This window comes from Coregonus lavaretus, assembly GCF_964263955.1.
Source record: "Coregonus lavaretus genome assembly, chromosome: 6".
Taxonomy (NCBI): domain Eukaryota; kingdom Metazoa; phylum Chordata; class Actinopteri; order Salmoniformes; family Salmonidae; genus Coregonus; species Coregonus lavaretus.
Window position 1 is genome coordinate 28198798 of NC_139993.1, and position 19614 is coordinate 28218411.

The 19614-nt window shown below is 41.8% G+C and overlaps 1 protein-coding gene across 2 annotated transcripts in view; it reads left to right on the forward strand.

The window, feature by feature from the left end:
- Positions 1-19614, forward strand: part of rabgap1l (RAB GTPase activating protein 1-like) — a 141744-nt gene that overhangs the window by 16803 nt on the left and 105327 nt on the right. For both annotated transcript variants that reach the window (XM_084162974.1, XM_084162975.1), the window contains exons 4-6: positions 1318-1444; positions 16070-16163; positions 16903-17053. In XM_084162974.1, the coding sequence (XP_084019100.1) occupies positions 1318-1444; positions 16070-16163; positions 16903-17053 (372 nt within the window). The remainder of the gene's footprint in view (positions 1-1317; positions 1445-16069; positions 16164-16902; positions 17054-19614) is intronic.

Sequence of the window (19614 nt, forward strand, 5' to 3'; positions counted from 1 at the left end):
CTCCTCTCCACTCTGCTTCGGGGAGCCTGCAAGGCAGCAAAAGGAGGCTTTGGCTGCGTCCCAAATGGCAGCCTGTTCCCTATATAGGGCCCTGGTAAAAAAAGTGCACTATATAGGGAATAGGCTGCCATTTGGGACGTAGCCTTTGTATCATTGGGAGCTCTAATACGAGGCAGCCACTCATTATCACACTGTAGTAATTAGGGCCCTGCCTGAGTGCCTCTCTCTCTAGTTGTCTCATCAGCAGGCAGGAAAGAATGGCAGCTGCTGTAGTTAAAAGTTAATTAAAAGATAACCATTCTAGTGTTTACACGTGATTCTAATCCCAGCCACTAGCTCCAGTATTATTTGAGTACGATTTGTATTTGTTCCGGGGGCCTCTCATTAAGGCGTTGAGGAATTAGAGGAGTCATTGTTGTCGCCCTCTCTGAACATATTTTGTTCCTTGCCTCATGAGGAAATAGAAGGGTTTGGTGATTTGTTAGTGGAGGGTCCTACACAAGGGCTAAGTGGTATTATTGCTTATTGTGACCCCCTTATTTGTGCTACCTTAATCTTAGTAAATGCCAATGTTGTCGTATATGTCATGTATGACTGTTGATAGCACTAGCCAGCTATGTTAATGTATTACCTATAAATGTGTTAGATGTATAGTCTTCAAATATGGCCATTGCGCTAAAATGTTAGCTTGGATCCACATGTGCTCACAGAGCAAGGGCTACATGTATAGTCCTTATATAGGACCCTTGCGTTAGTGTTATCTTGGATCCACCTCTCACCACAAGTGCTGAGACCAAATAACCCCAGTAGCAACAACAGTGATACGAAACCCCCAATGTGCAATGTGACAAAGCCCAACTTTAGAAGTGACCTGCATAGGTGAGTGAGCCCAATCTCTCTGTGCTCTGATTGCAGCAGGCTCCCTGTGAACCCTATTACCAGACACTCTGGCCAAAACACGTCTGGTGCGATCCTTGGCGCAATCTGCCGCAGCTCGATTTAATTTCCTCCTGTACGTGTAATTATATTTTTCAGGCGTTCCCCTCGGGTGGTGGCAAAGGTGAGGCTAACTTTAGACAGTTTGTTTCAAAGGGAGGCACTCTGAAAATATTGAGGATACCCAAAGAGAGACTGTTGCAACAGCTCTCACTCTGAACAAATTCTTATTTTTTTCAGCATGTAGAATTGGCTCGTCAATGCTTCTGCGTTAGTAATAAGCTATGTATCACTCTGTGTTTCTTGGTATTGTGTCAAAATGAATCCTCCCACTGTATTATGTCTGCACCATATGTGACTTCGGTGTGTGTGTGTGTGTAGGGTGGTGAGAAGGGTGGCCAGGGTGATGCCATGTTGGAGGTGGTGAGCCTGCAGAGGGAGACTGAGAGGAGCAACGGGGGACGCGGCCGCCTGGCCTCTCCGGCTGAGGAAGAGGAGCCTGAGGAAGGTATAGAACTCTCCCTCTCTCTCTGTTTTAATCCTCTCTCCCCTCGTATCTCTCTCTTTCCATCTCTGACCTTCTCTTTTTCTCTCTTAAACCTCTCGCACTCTCTATCCATCGATCCATCCATCCATATACGTTGCCCTGAAGACTTATTAAGATTGCGTTGTTGTTGATTTGTTGGCTAGCCTTTCAATCACATTCCAAGGTCAACATCAGAACTTGCACAGCTCCCCAGGTAAAATGCCTTGGCACATTGAATTCCATCCGCCTCAGTCACACGGACGACATAATTGTATTACCTAATATCGCTTGATTGAAAAATACACTACACCCACCCCCGAAATGCTGGAAAACTTGCTATGTTCAATTTCAAAGAAAAACGACCTGAGTCTTGGAGCTTACTTAGATTGCCTTTAGAAAGAGTGTGTACAAGGTGAGAGAGAAAAAGAAATAGATTGCTTTGGCACAAATGGCTTGTTGGAGGAGCATTTGTTTTATTTATATATTTCGGGCAATTGTTTCTCCTCGGTGGCGGGAACACCTCATACAAATGAGATCATCTGTCCAGATATTCCCCCTGAATTGAACGTTATCAACACGTTGGCTCACTTTGCATTTTCCTGAGGCTCGCCCCCCTCCTCGTATTTGGCGGCCATGAATCAACTGTGAAGTTTAATTTAGTTTGGGGGTGTGTGTGTGTGAACCGCTGTGAGGGGGAGGTGTTGCCAGGCGTGTTTGTGTGGGTGAACGTTTGTGTGTGTTTGCGCTTTTGTGTCTGTGTGTTTCAGAGGCGTGACTGTGTGTGTGTACAATGTGTGTGTCTCAGACAGTGGGGAGGTTTTTTTTGGGCGGCGAGCGAGGCTGAGGCGAGACTGAGACTTCCAGAGGCTTTGGATGGGTTCTGGAGGGCTCACTGTTTTCACTGGAGCACAGTCCAATCCAGTTAAGTGGGGTTGGCTCATTGGTACCGCCGCACTGCTGCTGTGGCATAAGACCACCTGGTACCCATCTCGCCCTCCCTCCCCCTGGCTCTCCCTGCCTGGCTTGACTCAACACTACACAGCTCTGGAAGGAACACACTGCCTGCCACTGGTTTACTTACCGAAAGGATTTCACTGCTCATTTTAGGAATGATCATTGTGTTTTCCTATTTCCACCATCCTATTGAAAATATGAATATTGAATGAGTAAGGTTTTTAGTTGGGAAACTTAGGTCATATTGCAGTCAGATGCAAATAGAGGAGTAAGAAAACCAAGGGTTTTACATGGCATAGATACAGGACACGAAATGCATCCTCAGACTTTTAATGACTAGTGAAAGTAAACAAACATAAACAAACCCCCTTCTTATTACAGGACTCTGTAAGTACACTGCGTACATATCAAACCAGAGCCGCCAGAAAATGTGTAGCGAGCTGTCATTTCCCCCAGTACTTTTCAATCTGGCGTGGCGCCGCCACATTACTTTCAAAGCAGCAGCACAGAACACGTTTACCAGACATATTCATTAGTTAATGTAATAGAAAAACTTAGAAAAAAACAAGGATTTCTCTGCAGATCCTCTCAAGCTCTGTCAGGTTGGATGGGGGACCTGCACAGCAATTTTCAGGTCTCTCCAGAGATGTCGGGTTCAAGTCCGGGCTCTTGCTGGGCCACTCAAGGACATTCAGAGACTTGTCCCGAGGCCACTCCTGTGTTGTTTTGGCTGTGTGCTTAGGGTCGTTGTCCTGTTGGAAGGTGAACCTTCGGCCCCAGTCTAAGGTCCTGAGTGCTCTGGAGCAGGTTTTCATCAAGGATCTCTCTGTACTTTGCTCCGTTAATCTTTGCTTCGATCCTGCCTAGTCTCCCAGTCCCTGCCGCTGAAAAACATCCCCACAGCATGATGCTTCCACCACCATGCTTCACAGTAGGGATGGTGCCAGGTTTCCTCCAGATGTGACGCTTGGCATTCAGGCCAAAGAGTTCAATCTTGGTTTCATCAGACAAGAGAATCTTGTTTCTCATGGTCTGAGTCTTTAGGTGCCTTTTGGCAAACTGTCATGTGCCTTTTACTGAGGAGTGGCTTCTGTCTGGCCACTCTACCATAAAGGCCTGATTGGTGGAGTGCTGCAGAGATAGCTGTCCTTCTGGAAGGTTCTCCCATCTCCACAGAAGAACTCTAGAGCTCTGTAAGAGTGACCATCGGATTCTTGGTCACCTCCCTGACCAAGGCCCTTCTCCCCCGATTGCTCAGTTTGGCCGGACGGCCAACTCTTGGAAGAGTCTTGGTGGTTCCAAATTTCTTCCATTTAAGAATAATGGAGGCCACTGTGTTCTTGGAGATTTTCAATTCTGCAGACATTTTTTGGTACCCTTCCCCAGATCTGTGCCTCTCTCAACCAGCTTCATGAGGTAGTCACCTGCATTTCAATTAACAGGTGTGCCTTATGTTAATTTATGGAATTTCTTTCCTCCTTAATGCGTTTGAGCCAATCAGTTGTATTGTGACAAGGTAGGGGGGGTATACAGAAGATTGCCCTATTTGTTAAAAGACCAAGTCCATATTATGGCAAGAACAGCTCAAAATTAGCAAAGAGAAACGACAGTCCATCATTACTTTAAGACATGAAGGTCAGTCAATGCGATACGCCATTCCGTCTGGTTTGGGCTTAGTGGTACTATCATTTGTTTTTCAACAGAACAATGACCCAACACACCTCCAGGCTGTGTAAGGGCTATTTTACCAAGAAGGAGAGTGATGGAGTGCTGCATCAGATGACCTGGCCTCCACAATCCCCTGACCTCAACCCAATTGAGATGGTTTGGGATGAGTCAGACAGCAGAGTGAAGAAAAATCAGCCAACAAGTGCTCAGCATATGTGGGAACTCCTTCAAGACTGTTGGAAAAGCATTCCAGGTGAAGCTGGTTGAGAGAATGCCAAGAGTGTGTAAAGCTGTCATCAAGGTAAAGGGTGGCTATTTGGTTACTACATGATTCCATATGTGTTATTTCATAGTTTTGATGTCTTCACTATTCTACAATGTAAAAAAATAGTAAAAATAAAGAAAAACCCTTGAATGAGTATGTGTGTCCAAACTTTTGACTGGTAGTGTATGTTAAAGATATTAAAGTTTTTTTATTTTTAAGAAATATGCAAAAAATAAATCTAAACCTGTTTTCGCTTTGTCACTATGGGGTATTGTTTGTAGATTGCTGAGGATAAAAAAAAACATTTTAGAATAAGGCTGTAACGTCACAAAATGTGGAAAAAGTCAATGGGTCTGAATACTTTCCGAAGGCACTGTAAACGCAACACGATTGCCTTAACGTGAACTCAAGCTACTTTTTGATATGCCTGACTGAATTTGGAATAGAAAAGACATACATGGTTATATAATAGAAGACATTGTACAGAGAGCAGACCATACAGTCGACTGCTGCAGAGTGGCACAGCTCAGCCATGACATCAAAAAACATGTGCATGTTTTACTAAAACCCAAACGCAAAACGCGACTAAGCGTTAGCTACGTACCCACCTTATCTAAATAGCAAAAAACATGCAGTATTACTAAAACCCAAATGCAAAACCACAACTAAATGTTAGCTACGTACCCACCTCATCTAAATAGCCTAATGTCCTACTGAAATTGCTCAGCAGTAGCTGATGCATCTGCAGTGTGCACAGTGAGAGTGACCTGATAATCGAAACCTACAAATAGTCTATCTGAGCTGAAGGCTATGTCTAACGGTATCTGCCAGTAAGCCATGAGAGAGAATAAATGACCTGATAACAAGAGAAATAGACGCCATAGATTACTAGAATAATCTTATATAAAAGAGTCTGAAATAAACTCTTAAGAGACCTTCCCAAAAGAGACAATGAACGCTTGATTACTAACACTGATCGCCATGTGGGTGTTTAGCAATCCCACCACATGCTAGTATAAACAGCCCATCCAACACGGTGGACACTATAGCAGCCTTGATTAGTCATCGCATAGCTATACGACGTCAGCTTCCCCACTAATGTCCAGGGTGATAACTTAAAATCTGAGGAAGAAAGGTTAGGATTAGGTAGAAGTATCCATTTAAAATGAGGCTGTGAATATACAGTGCATTCGGAAAGTATTCAGACCCCTTCCCTTTTTCTACATTTTGTTACGTTAAAGCCTTATTCTAAAATGGATTTTTTTTGTCAATAATCCTCATCAATCTACACACAGATTCTTTAGCAAATGTATTACAAATAAAATACAGATACCTTATTTACATAAGTATTCAGACCCTTTGCTGTGAGACTCAAAATTGAGCTCAGGTGCATCCTGTTTCCATTAATCGTCTTTGAGATGTTTCTACAACTTGATTGGAGTCCACCTGCGGTAAATTCAATTGATTGGACATGATTTGGAAAGGCACACACCTGTCTATATAAGGTCCCACAGTTGACAGTGCATGTCAGAGCAAAACCAAGCCATGAGATCGAAGGAATTGTCCGTAGAGCTCCGAGACAGGATTGTCGAGGCACAGATCTGGGGAAGGTTGCAAAAACAATTATGCAGGGTATAAGATGCCTGCTTACGCACTATGTACAAACATTTATGAGAAAGCACATAACCTTGCTTACTACTATCCTGAAGGTATGTGCCATTGTACTGCAAAGGTCCAGCAGATGCTGTGGAAGGGATAGCTAGTGTTGCCCTCTAAGTCACCACAACCTCACTGTGTGTTCTTGCAATAATAGCACTCATGCCATAACGACTGTGCAGATGATACAGAACATAACAGCCAAAACATGAATAAACATAACATCCACCTTGGTGACGTATACGGCGCCTAACCAGCACGTGCTCCCACGATGCAATATTGGCAGCCATGCCATTATCCATAATGTGTGTAGAAAATCAAGAAAATAATATCAGCCAACACCTGAATGTGCAAGCATTCACCACAGCATTGAGTTGCAGCCTTAACACATAATATAACTAATATGTACGACATGGAAATAACAAAATGCAAGCAGAAAATAATTAATACCGGTACTAATACATGACTAGAATGACGTGATCGCTAAAATAGCATATGATAGAATAAGACCAGTCCCTAGAAAAACTACTACAATGCGAGATGGACTGACAGGGAGTACCACCTATGTAGAATGCATGACACATGATTAGACATGCTAAAAAACAGTCTAAACCTACTGCTGCAAATAAGAATGAGGTAAATATAACTACATTGACTGAAATGATACTGTAATTGCATGCTAATAGTGTGACTCCTGTATTAGTATGCCCTGTTGAACATAGATACTCTGATTGCTCAGAGCAGAAACCTGCAAAAAATAAATACAAGTGCACTAATCCAAACCAGTCTGCAAGGAAAGTTGAATGCGTTCGGTCTTAAACTTTAAGGGAATAGGTTCCAAGATAATACCCATAGTCATAATGATTGTACAACATTTGAGGTGTGACTACCGCCGCAACTCACTATCTAATGTGACTGTGAAGACCCGTAAAATGTAGGCCATCACTGATAGTATGCATTAAATCAGTGTTGTCATGATCTGTGCGACTAGCAGTGATAACTACTATCGACATTGATGCTGCACTAAATGATAAACGTCTGCATAGAAACTATGAATCGAGAAATACTATTGAATCACCATGATGAGCACCATAACCTACTCATGATTAGAAAACATTTCTGCTACTCACTCACTGTATATCGACGCATAGCCTGTATGCTAGCCTAGCATAGGCTACTTCCTCCTTGTATGACGGGGGATGATTCCCTGTGATGGGGTGTGTGTTCACGGACGCGCCGAATCTACCTGAAAGCTTGTATTGGGAACAAACGAGTAGGCTGTATGATAGGCTACTCCCGAGGTAATTCTACTTAGCTAGCTAGTTTGTGGCCGGCTACTGACTGACAACAGTAGAGCAGCAACATGGTTGATCTCCGCAAACAATAACATCCCTGCAGCAGCCAAACATAGCAACATGAGCATATTGATCGACGCGGGCGAGGTTCAAAGCTAGCGAGCATCGCAAAGAAAATATATCAGAACACAGCAGCATAGCGCAGAGTAGCGGTAGCAGCAAGCGGCAGCAGATTGAGTGAGCAGACCCAGTCAGCTTAAATAGACTGACAATAAGGTAGGCATGATTACTAGCCTCTAATTGGTCCCATCTCAGCTGATGCATCAACCTGAGGCGGGGCACTGGTGTTTCCCTTCTGAACTGGCTCCGCTTAATTGAAGGGTAAAAAAATCACGTTTTAAGCAAAATAGTGTTTTTTAGACAACTGCAAAATTCAAGGAGTAGGGCATTCAAGGAGTTGGTCTGATGGTGACTTTATGATGTCATCGGCCTCCACCTTGCTTTAGGAACAATAGAGGAGCAATAGAGAACTTGTGCCCACACCCAACTTGTGCCATGTCTTGAGGATACCTGGATCACCTATTGAGAGGTGTTTAATAAGGTGAAAAGGAGACCGGAATAGGAATAATTACAGAAGAACACTAATCAAATGATGAAATAATAGATTTTATAATTTACACATAAAAAAAATGTCTGTGTATAGTTTTGAATGAATCATTACAGAATAACACTGTAATCAGATGAACAAATAGGTTTTATGACAGCAAATGGAAAAAAATTATGTTCAACTTTCTTTTTTGTCCACTGCTTAAAGGGCAATTCCACCAATTTTCAACTGCATTTTCAGTATCTCCAGCACAATACCAGTGTCTACATATGTGAAAACTGTATGTTTTGTAGAAAAAAATAGAATGTTAAGTTCTACCTGATGCCATTGCTCAAAAAAAAAAATAGTCGTTTTTAAACACTGTGATATTCACTGTGACTTGGGGAGCAAGAAAATACCCCATCTCTGGCTAGAAACTCGTTGCAGGTTTTGAAAATCAGTTTTTCTTACTTTTAATCAGTGGTGGGAACATAAATTATTTTTCAATCGTTTCATTCTGAACAGAAACATATATATTTTTTATTCCGTTCCACTGTTCTGACCAGCAAAATAAAATTCTGAACCGGTTCAAACCCCCCAAAAAGTAATGGTTCATATTGTTCCATTCAGTTCCTTTTTAAACCTCTGAAATAAAAAACATTTAGCTCGACATTAAATTACTTCACCAATGGATAGAGCAGCTTGTTACGGAGCGGGAAAGTTATGTACATGCATTGGACAAACAATTGTAGTGTAGGGTGCGAGATGCGACTGACATTTCTCGGGTGAGGACAGCGCTGGGCATGAAGCGCTGGGCATCTTGTTGTTATGACATGCATTAGCTATCTGAATTAAGCCCACAGAATTATACCTACAGAGGAGCGGCTTCTATGAAGGAAATTTGAATGTTGTTGAACTTCAGAGAGTTGGCTTAACTAACGTTGGACCAGAGCTAGCCCTTGATCATGACTCTCACTTCAATTACATTACACATAATGCCGCCTAGAGTTTGAGAGCTAGACCAGCACTAGCTAGCTAACAAGCTTGTGTGTTGTCCATTTGAAGTTGTTGTCTCTGGCTCTTTTGATATCATATTCAGAATGAATAACAACAAGGTTTGTGGTAGTTTGTAAGGGTTTGATCCACCTTAGGCCAGGAGTGTTTCAAATTCATATGAGCCGACAAGAAAAAACCCAGCCCTATAGTCATAGCACAGATGAAAAGAGAAGCTTTATTTGTATTGTTATTATTATTATTATTGTTATTATTATTATAATATTTTGTCATGAGATCAGGAAAAACTCCAGGCCCCAGAAAAGACACATGTGAATGTTGCGGCACCACTTGAACATGTGGTTCCACCTCTGTATCAAACACCTTTTACCCCAAAAGGCTCGCTGTTGATGGCCACTGCAGGTTATAAGTTAGAACCAAATATTTTTTTGCCATAATTGGGCCTTTTTGAATGCGGGAAAAACAGGAGAAATAACATCACCATTTGGACTCCAAAGGTGCCCAGAACACACATTCCAATGATCCAACAATGTGGTCCTCTGTAGCTCAGCTGGTAGAGCACGGCGCTTGTAACGCTAAGGTAGTGGGTTCGATCCCCGGGACCACCCATACACAAAAGCGTCTGCTAAATGGCATATTATTATTATTATTATAAACAGAGGTGGCTTTTCTGGCTTCCCGCAAGCTCAGCTTTTCCGACACGGCATTTCTCCATTTTTTCCGTGACAGCAAGCCGATTCTTACTTGATGGGTTCTTGATTGTAAGAGGTTGGAATCCTCTTTGAACAAGTTTTTTGTTAGCAAGCCTTGTTATCCAGGGAAACCTACAATAAGTACATTTACAGCGCATCATTACAGTCGGTTACAGCTTGCAAGTGCTCTGGGTACATTTTCTACATTCTACTGTACCTAACTCTGCTCTGCTGAAGTGGTACCATTCCATTGCAACTCCAAAAAGAATAATAGTCGCTTTTGAGTGAGAAGTCCGCCCACACCTGTCTTTTGAACCGTGTTGTCACCTCCTTGGCGGTAGAGAGGCGCTCTCCAAGGCCGGCGCTGTGTTAAAAAAGCCTTGCCAGGGAGGAGAAGCCATTCATATTAAATGTACAGGCATTTCTAAATGCTCTGCTGCGTTGCAGCTGTCGGTGGAGGCGGCGTGAAAAGAAAGCTATTCAGGGCTTTCTAGCTGGAGGTCAGCCGCCATTGTAGACTGGACTGAATGCTTTCCCAGTGTGTGTGAGGATGCTTCTGCCTGCACATTTCTCCCCAGTCACACGTGCACATGCATTTTCTTGTGTTCATGTAAATTACAATGTGCAGCAATGTGACCCGGAATGTCTCCCAACTGTTGCCATTTTGAACCATTTCATGTGTCTGAAGGTACAGATTCTGCCTTCCCGGTGGTCCCGGGAATCATGTGCACTATAGCCCTATCGTTCGCCAATCGGATGGCTTAGATGACCGTGTCTGCAGTAAAGTAGCAGGCATAAAAGAAAGCAACAGCAAAGTTGAGACTGTGAGATTTGAAAACGTTTAAAACCATGACTAGAGAGAGACTTTCAACGAATACAGCAAAGAGATGCTGTTTTTAGGAGTGAGTTCATGTTTAAGTTCTTACTCAGCACTGTCAACACTTTGTATTCATCACTTTTATAAGCCTTAAAATGTGCTTTCTTCCTATTTCCACTCAGTGCTACTACAAGCACTGCAGCAGAATAAAATCGATAGGCTTGCGTTGTTATTATTAGCAGCTTGCGTCTTTTTGAATATCGAGGAATATTTCACTTTCTCTGTTCATATGAGTAACGACATGAATTTGTGCATGATGCAGAAATAATGCGGTGCGACTTGAGTATTGCCGTTAGCTGGAAGACTGTGTCCCTTTTTGGTCAGTGTCAGTGGAGGAAATCGAGAGCGGACCCTTAGTCTGCTGCTCTCTCTCTCCGCTGAGACTGACCGTCCGATGTAGGCACCATCAGCCCAGTAAAATAAAAAGCAAATTATTTAAATGTATGGTCACTCAGCTGTGCCTCACAAGTAGTACAACAATGGATCTATTACCGGTGTGATCATATAGCCTACCTCAAGTTTTGAAATATAATTGGGGAAAAATGGCCCGAACAACAATACATTGGCAGGGCAATTCAAGCAAAGACAATATGCAGTGATAATGTATTGGGCCTTTAGCTTACTGCGCAAACCTCATTGCTACAGTACTGTTTTAATTGGTTAATGTTGCATTGGCTTACGTTTTTTAAGTCATGTTTAAAAAAATCTGAGCGGTAGATCTCGGCTTGCATTTTGACTCAAAGTGATCTTGACTCAAAAGGTTGGTGACCACTGTTCTACAGTTTTCCCTGTTAACACTATCAACGTTTCCCTTTGCAACATACTAAAACAAAACTATGCAAGAGATTTTATTGTAGGCAGAACACATCAGAGTAGGATTTTATTGCATTGACACGCACGACTCAGCCCATACTCTACACAGACCGGTGTGGCATAACCAATCAGAACTGCAGTAGGCCTATATGCAAATAGACCATTGCCATATATGGATCTGTGCCGTTTACTTTGAACTGGACTGTGTTTACAGTATGAGCGGTCGTGAGTAGCTCTCGCTTGTTTTGAAGTTAAAGCGAGAGCTGCATGTAGCCACGTGTGCACATTTTGTTCATATCCTTTGCTAGTTAGTGAGTTGTTAGCCCAGTTATAGAACATTTGTAGGCAGCAATAGGGGAATGATTGATTCCTAGAAGAGCACAAAACGTGTACATACACAAGACATCTTTGAAAAGAGAGTCAGGTAAATAGCTTTTTTTTGTCTTAAAGGGGCATTGTTGCATTTTGAGACAGGCTTGTAGTAGCCAATAGGCAGAGGATAGCATAATTTGTCTGATTCTCTGTAATAATGATATGGGAATAATAATGCTTTATTTTGTAAATAGGTTTCTTGCATCATACAACACAACAACATTTTCAGTCACCTCCTTGTCTGAATGACAAGTGTATAAACAGGTTAAGGTCAAGCCCTGCATGTTTTCTTCAAATGTCTCATGGAATGTAGGACTACATTGAGCACCACACATTGGCTGCTACTGTAGGCTGAATGATAGAAGAGCTATTTCCATGTTAAAATGTTATAGGATGCATTTTCTCCATTGTTTTTGATGGTAGACCACTCTGGTAGGCCCACATAATGATCAAGTAGCCACAGTAGCCTACTTGGCCACTGTTAAAACTATAATTTAAAAGCGGGTAGAGCCTCAGTGTTCACAGTAAACGCGTGCTTGAAGTTGCATGTTTGCGCTCAGCAGACCAGAAATTTGCTCAGTACCAAACAAATTAGAGGGAACATTGCTGACCAGGTGAATCCAGGTGAAAGCGATGATCTCTTATTGATGTCACTTGTTAAATCCACTTCAATTAGTGTAGATGAAAGGGATGAGACAGGTTAAAGAAATACTTTTAAGCTTTGAGACAATTGAGACATGGATTGTGTATGTGTGCCATTTAGAGGGTGAATGGGCAAGACAAAATATTTCAGTGCCTTTGAACGGGATACGGTAGTAGGTGCCAGGCGCACCGGTTTTTGTCAAGAACTGCAACGCTGCTGTGTTTTTCACGCTTATCAATAATGGTCCACCACCCAAAGGACATCCAGCCAACTTCACACAACTGTGAGAAGCATTAGAGTCAACATGGGCCATCGTACCTGTTTTCGACACCTTGTAGTCCATGCCCCGACGAATTAAAGCTTTTCTGAGGGCGAAAGGGCGTGCAACTCAATATTAGGAAGGTGTTCCTAATGTTTTGTGCTCTCAGTGTAGTTTGTGAGATATATATAGGCTTTCTATGCATTTGAGTAAGACAATATACTCTGCATATTGTTTGAGATATACATTAGTGTATGTAGTCTGAGATACAGTACCTATAGAAAGTCTACACCCACCTTAGATTTCTCAACATTTTGTTGCAAAGTGGGATTAAAACGTATTTAATTCTCATTTTTTGTCAACGATCTACACAAAATACTCTGTCAAAGTGGAAGAAAAATAGTTTTTCTTTAACGATGAATGGAAAATAACACTCTAATATACCTTGATTAGATAAGTATTCATCCCCCTGAGTCAAAACATGTTAGAAATATATTTGGCAGCAATTACAGCTGTGAGTCTTCTTGGGTATGTCTCTTAAGAGCTTTGCACACCTGTATTGTGCAATATTTGCCCATTATTCTTTTCGAAGTTCTTGATGCTCTATCAACGTGTTTGGTATCAGAACTAGATAGCAATTTAAGTCTTGCCATAGATTTTCAATCAGATTTGTCAATACTGTAACTTGGCCGCTCAGGGTCTTCTTGCTAAGCAACTCCAGTGTAGGTTTGGCTTTGGGTTGTAGGTTATTGTCCTGCTGAAAGATGAATTCCTCTCCCGGTGTCTGGTGTTAAGCAGATTGAAGCAGGTTTTCCTCCTAGGATTTTGCCTGTGCTTAGCTCCATCCTGTTTTTCATCCCAGTCTTTGGTAGATGTCAAACATACCCATACCTTGATGCAGCCACTACCATGCTTGAAAATAAGGAGGCAGTTACTCAGTGATGTGTTGTGTTGGATTTACCCCAAACATAAGGCTTTGCATTTAGGCCAAAAAGTGTGTTCCTTTGCAGTATTACTTTAGTGCCTTGTTGCATACATATGCATGTTTTTTGTATATTTTTTTTATTCTGTATATTCTTTATATGTATCTCTGAGACAATATGGGCTTCATGACCTGTATAAACCTAATGGTCTACACACATTTTTCCATTGACATGAGTCGTAACATGAAGCTTAACACCAGTGGTGTCACACTCTAGACTAGAGCCATACTCAATGTCCCAACAGACCTCTCACTGCTTAGAGCAGATCCAGTGCAACCATGCTGAGGGCTGCTTGACACTACAAACATAGGCCTGTTACTTAAAAAAACGAAACATAGCAGTACTGGAAGTCTCTTTGGCTAACTTTCTATAGCGATGCTAGCGGTTATAGTGGAGACTGTGCCTTCAGAAAGTATTCACACCCCTTGACCTTTTGCACATTTTGTTAGCCTGCATTTCAAATTGATTAAATTGAGATTTTGTGTCACTGATCAACACACAATACCCCATAATGTCAAAGTGGAATTATGTTTTTAGAAATGTTTACAAATTAATTTAAAATGAAAAGCTGAGATTTCTTGAGTCAATAGGTATTCAACCCTTTTGTTATGGCAAGCCTAAAATAAGTTCAGGAGTAAAAATGTGCTTAATAAGTCACATAAGTGGCATGGATTCACTCTGGGTGCAATAATAGTGTTTAACATGATTTTTTTAATGACTACCTCATCTCTGTACCCCACACATACAATTATCTGTAAGTCCCTAAGTCGAGCAGTGAATTTCAAGCACAGATTCAACCACAAAGACCAGGGAGGTTTTCCAATCGTAGATGGGTAAAAATAAAAGAAGCAGACATTGAATATCCATTTGAGCATGGTGTAGTTGTTAATTACACTTTGGATGGTGTATCAATACACCACGTCACTACAAAGATACAGGCGTCCTTCCTAACTTAGTTGCCGGAGAGGAAGGAAACCGCTAAGGGATTTCACCATGAAGCCAATGGTGATTTTAAAACTGTTACAGAGTTCAATGGCTGTGATAGGAGAAAACTGAGGATGAATCAACAACATTGTAGTTACTCCACAATACTAACCTAAATGACAGTGTAAAGAAGAAAGCCTTTACAGAATACAAATATTCAAAAGCATACTGTTTGCTATAAGGCACTAAAGTAATAATGCAAAAGATGTGGCAAAGAAATTAACTTTTTGTCCTGAATACAAAGCGTTATGTTTGGGGCAAATACAAAACACAACACATTACTGAGTACCGCTCTTGATATTTTCAAGCATGGTGGTAGCTGCATCGTGTTATGGTTATGGTTGTCATCGGCAAGGACTACAGAGGGTTTTTTTTTATAAAAAGAAACAGAATAGAGCTAAGCACAGGCAAAATCCTACAGGAAAACTTGGTTCAGTCAGCTTTCCAACAGACACTGGAAGACAAATCCACCTTTCACCAGGACAATAACCTAAAACTCAAGGCCAAATATACACTGGAGTTGCTTACCAAGACGACGTTGAATGTTCCTGACCTAGTTACAGTTTTGACTTAAATCTGCTTGAAAATCTATGGCAAAACTTGAAAATGGCTGTCTAGCAATGAGCAACTTGACAGAGCTAGAATATTTATTTTGAAGAATAATGGGAAAATATTGTACAATTCAGGTGTGCAAAGCTCTTAGACTTACCCAGAAAGACTCACAGCTGTAATCGTGCCAAATTATTTTCCAATAATAAAACATTTCCACTTTGACGTTAGAGTATTTTGTGTTAGCTCGTTGACAACAAATTACAATTAAATCCATTTTAATCCTACTTTGTAACACAACAAAATGTGGAAAAAGTCAAGGGTGTGAATACTTTCGGAAGGCACTGTATGATGTTTTTTCCTGTGTAGCCCGTCACCCTGCCCGCATGGAGCTGTCTGCTCCACAGCCACTCAGTGTGTGAGACAGCCAGATCTGCTTCAGACCCCATCACACTCGAGTGTGTGAGCCAGACTGAGGTCTGTGTGTGTGTTTAAAATGCAATCAGGGGTACTTCTCTCAGCTGTTATTGGGAATCACAGCTCATCACATCCACCAGCCTCTCCATCATGAGAGGAGAGCAGTAGTCAGCTCAGTTCACAGCAGCTCTGGCTAACACTGTACTAATGTAGCGGCGTCACGTTTTATAATTTTATAACTTCCATTTCAGTTTGATTTCAAATTAGAAATGGATACATCTAATTGTTAGTTTAACAATATAGCAGTGTTCAAATGATACATTGACTCTGAAATGTCCGAAGTCTCTATGGGTTGCCCCACGTTGTTATCTTTGATTGTGGGTGGGGCTCATATTGATATTTCAATTCTTATACAGAACCTCCTAGCCCTGCTGTAATTCAAACCCTGAATAATAGCATATACATTCAGTATTGTTCACGAATCACAAACCTCTAATAATACAAGACTGGTTGTTTCTGATGAGCCAGAGATGACAAACTGGGCTCTGATATTAAACTGTAGTCCTTGTGTCTTCTGCAGATAGTGACAGTGAGATCTCCAGTGGGACCGGTGATGTGTCCAAGGACTGCCCTGAGAAGATTCTGGAGTCCTGGGGTGGAATCCTCAACAGATGGTAAGACTCACAGGGAGTGGCAGTCATGATGACCACAGTTCAGTTGGGCAGTTGTACTGAAAATGTACGCAATCATCAGAATCATTGAGCTGAGGAGGATGATGATGATGGATTGCATGCATGGGAACACTTTACCTACAGTAGTGATATGTAACATTCATAAAACATTCATAAAGCCTTCATATGCATGACATAAAAAGTTATACTGTATGTACTATATGGCTGCATCTTTCGCAAGGTCTCAAAGCGCTTTGAAGTGAAAGTGTTCAACTCAAATTAATCGGTTATTGATGTACAACGACACTCTTTATGTGACTGTCATATACACGTCATTATCTTCTCTATATGCTTTGTAACTGTAACCATATGAGTACCTCACAAGAGACCAAATGTAAGTCTAACAGAAAGATGTAGATAACTGCTTAATTATTTGATTGAAACACATTCAATGAATACATTTTCTGAAGCGCCCCGTTTTTCCTCCACTACATGAAGATAATAATGTGAAATTGTTTGCATTACCACACGTTGCTTTCATATGGTCACATAATAATAACATTAAGGGGCCTCCATTTCAATCCTCATAAAAACAGATCCCTGGAACGCAACGTTGATAATGGATATCCCATGCCTGTACTGTAGATGGCCTTACCCCGATACGTTTTGCTGTTGTATTAAGAATAGAACCCAATTTCTTAATGTATATCAGATTCTTAACTACCTCTGTGTTGTGTATCAGGCATGGGAACCTGTCTGTGCGGCCGAAGGGCCTGACGGCGCTGGTGAAGCCTGGGGTCCCCGAGGCCCTCAGGGCTGAGGTCTGGCAGCTTCTCTCAGGCTGCCAAAGTGACCAGGCCCTGCTGGAGAAATACCGCATCCTCATCACCAAGGTAAGGAGAGAAAGACACACGCATGCTTGAACACTGATACACACACAAATACGATGGTACACACACAAGCCCACACCTATTTATCGACATAATCTCACACACAAAGATGTTTACAGATACACTAACACCTCACTCACACACACATGCTGTGCTCAATGACTCACATGCTCAAACACACGCACTCGCACACAATTATTGATTCCCACATGTATTTGAATGTACGCTCTCTCCAGTTCTGTTGTCTGAAGTGTAGAGGTTGTGAAGTTGCCTTCAAAATGGCTGCATGTTGGCTGTGATGAGAATGTAAGTGTTGCAGAAATGAACAGAAGTTAGTCAAATACGTGTACTATATAACCATCATGCTAATTGTCATTTCGAGTGTAGAGATTGAGACAATCCTTAGACGTTGGTGTGAAAAACATGCTCTTCAACTTGTTGTCGTGAAAGTGTAGTAATGATTTAAATGCATGTGCCCTGCAGGGAATCTCTCATAACTATTGCAGTAGATGTCACCTTGCAGTTGTCCCTCGTTCCACTGGAGAGACTGAAGGACTGTCACAACTGGCCAGTAAATTAGCTCCATAAAGAGCCTGCCATTTTAGAATTGGAAAAACTTCATTGTCCACACAATTTGGAAATGACATAGAAACAGCATTGAAACATCATAATTTCAGTTCAACTTGAATTTGCTAGATAATTTCAGTTCAACTTGAATTGCCAGATCATTTCAGTTCAACTTGAATTGGCCAGATCATTTCAGTTCAACTTGAATGTGGATGGTCTGATCCCACAGCGAGCAGAGTTGGTGTGCATTTAGCTAATTCTCTTATGTTGCTCTTGGAGGTATGCTGGTTCTGATGCCAAGTATGGGTGATGGCAGGAATTTTCCCACAGTAAAAAGGGACTATTGTTGACACTGGCACAATTTAACACAGTCCTCGTGGTGAAATAATTATTTTTTTGATTTGGTTTGACAAGGGGATAGGGAACGGACATGAGGACACTCAGATTTGGGTGTCTGACAACAACCCGTAGAGAGCATCAAATCTAGACTTTAGAAAAGGTTCAAACTCAAATGTAGGACCTACTGCATGCTAGAATTTAAATGCAATTCAGTTTACTATTAGCTTTAGATAAATATAAAATTGTCAAGCTCTTGCTGCAGAAGTACAAAATGTATGTCTATAGTATGTGGTAGAACAAAAGTAATATAATTATACATTTATTTCTCCAGCATTCAGAGATGTACAGTAGTGTATCTCTGGCATCCTAACCCTGACATGTTCTAGCGAGGTGTGCTACTAGGCAGTAGCCCTGTCAGTGTGTGACCTCCTTTACTTCACAGATCACGGTTCTATCACCCAGTGTGGGGCGTGTGGAGACAATGTGTCAGACAGAGAGGCCCCGCTGTCGTCCTAGCACTAAAATGCCACAACTAATGTAAAGCATCCTTCTCTGTAAGCTGTCCGACAGCTAACACCCACATAACCCATAGCTGTAGGCTAACCCCCAGCCAGGCTAACCCACAGCCCCTTGACTGGTCTCTCCTCAGTCTCTTATCCAACGGCTGGTATATAATGGCACAAAATCTATTTTGGAGCAGCCAGGATTTTACTACCTCAGAGCTAATTCTAAAGTGACTAATATATTGATGTTTTTTTTTTGCATGAGGACATGTGAGGAGAATAACTAGGCGACAGCCCCTCACTTTTATGTATAAAACAATACTCATTCCTTTCAGGAGAAGAAAGGGCTTAAAATACAACACACTCAGTAATAATTAGCCTGAAATAGAGGGATTGACGAGAGATGGGTAAAGAGAGGTGAAATGGATCTATAAACTAAAGGTTACCGCTCGCGCATGGGGCACAAAAAAATAAAACGATAGAAAGTCGAAGAGGCGATTCGGGCGAAATGAAAGAATGGAACGGAACAGGCTTCTCCTTTGACATGTATTTATGCTGGGCTGTCGTTGTCTCTTGCCTGGCGGTGTACATTTACCCAGAGCCTCAGTTCTCTCTCTCTCTCTCTCTCTCTCTCTCTCTTTCTCTCTCTCTGCCCGCCCCAGCCGCCTTACCTTGCCTCCCATGGAAGCAGAAAATAGCAGCAGTCCAGATGAGCTGCTAAATATACCACTACACTAGCTTACGTAAGGCAGGTTATGTGACAGAAAATGTCCTGGTGAGCGCTCACTCATTCATTGTAATTCTTTGAGTGGGCTCCCTTCCTTATTGGATGTAATGATATTGATAGACTGGTTGGCCGGTGCTATTAATAGCCAGCGAATATCCCAGGGTGGGGGGAGGGGGGACGTAGTGTCGTAGGGCTCGATGTCTGCGTTATTAATGGGCCGGTCTCCAGTCGATGATGATTCTAATGCTGATTTGAATCCCAAGTAATTGTGCCGTGGTTGGTTATGGGGGTATAAATCAGGGCACATTTCACTCTGCTTTCGGTGACACTCATAATTCATAATTGACAGTGACACATAATTGCACGTGGCACTAGTCAAGAAGATACAATGCTGGGTTCTAATGCAGGAAAAGGGATTTCTTGGAAGG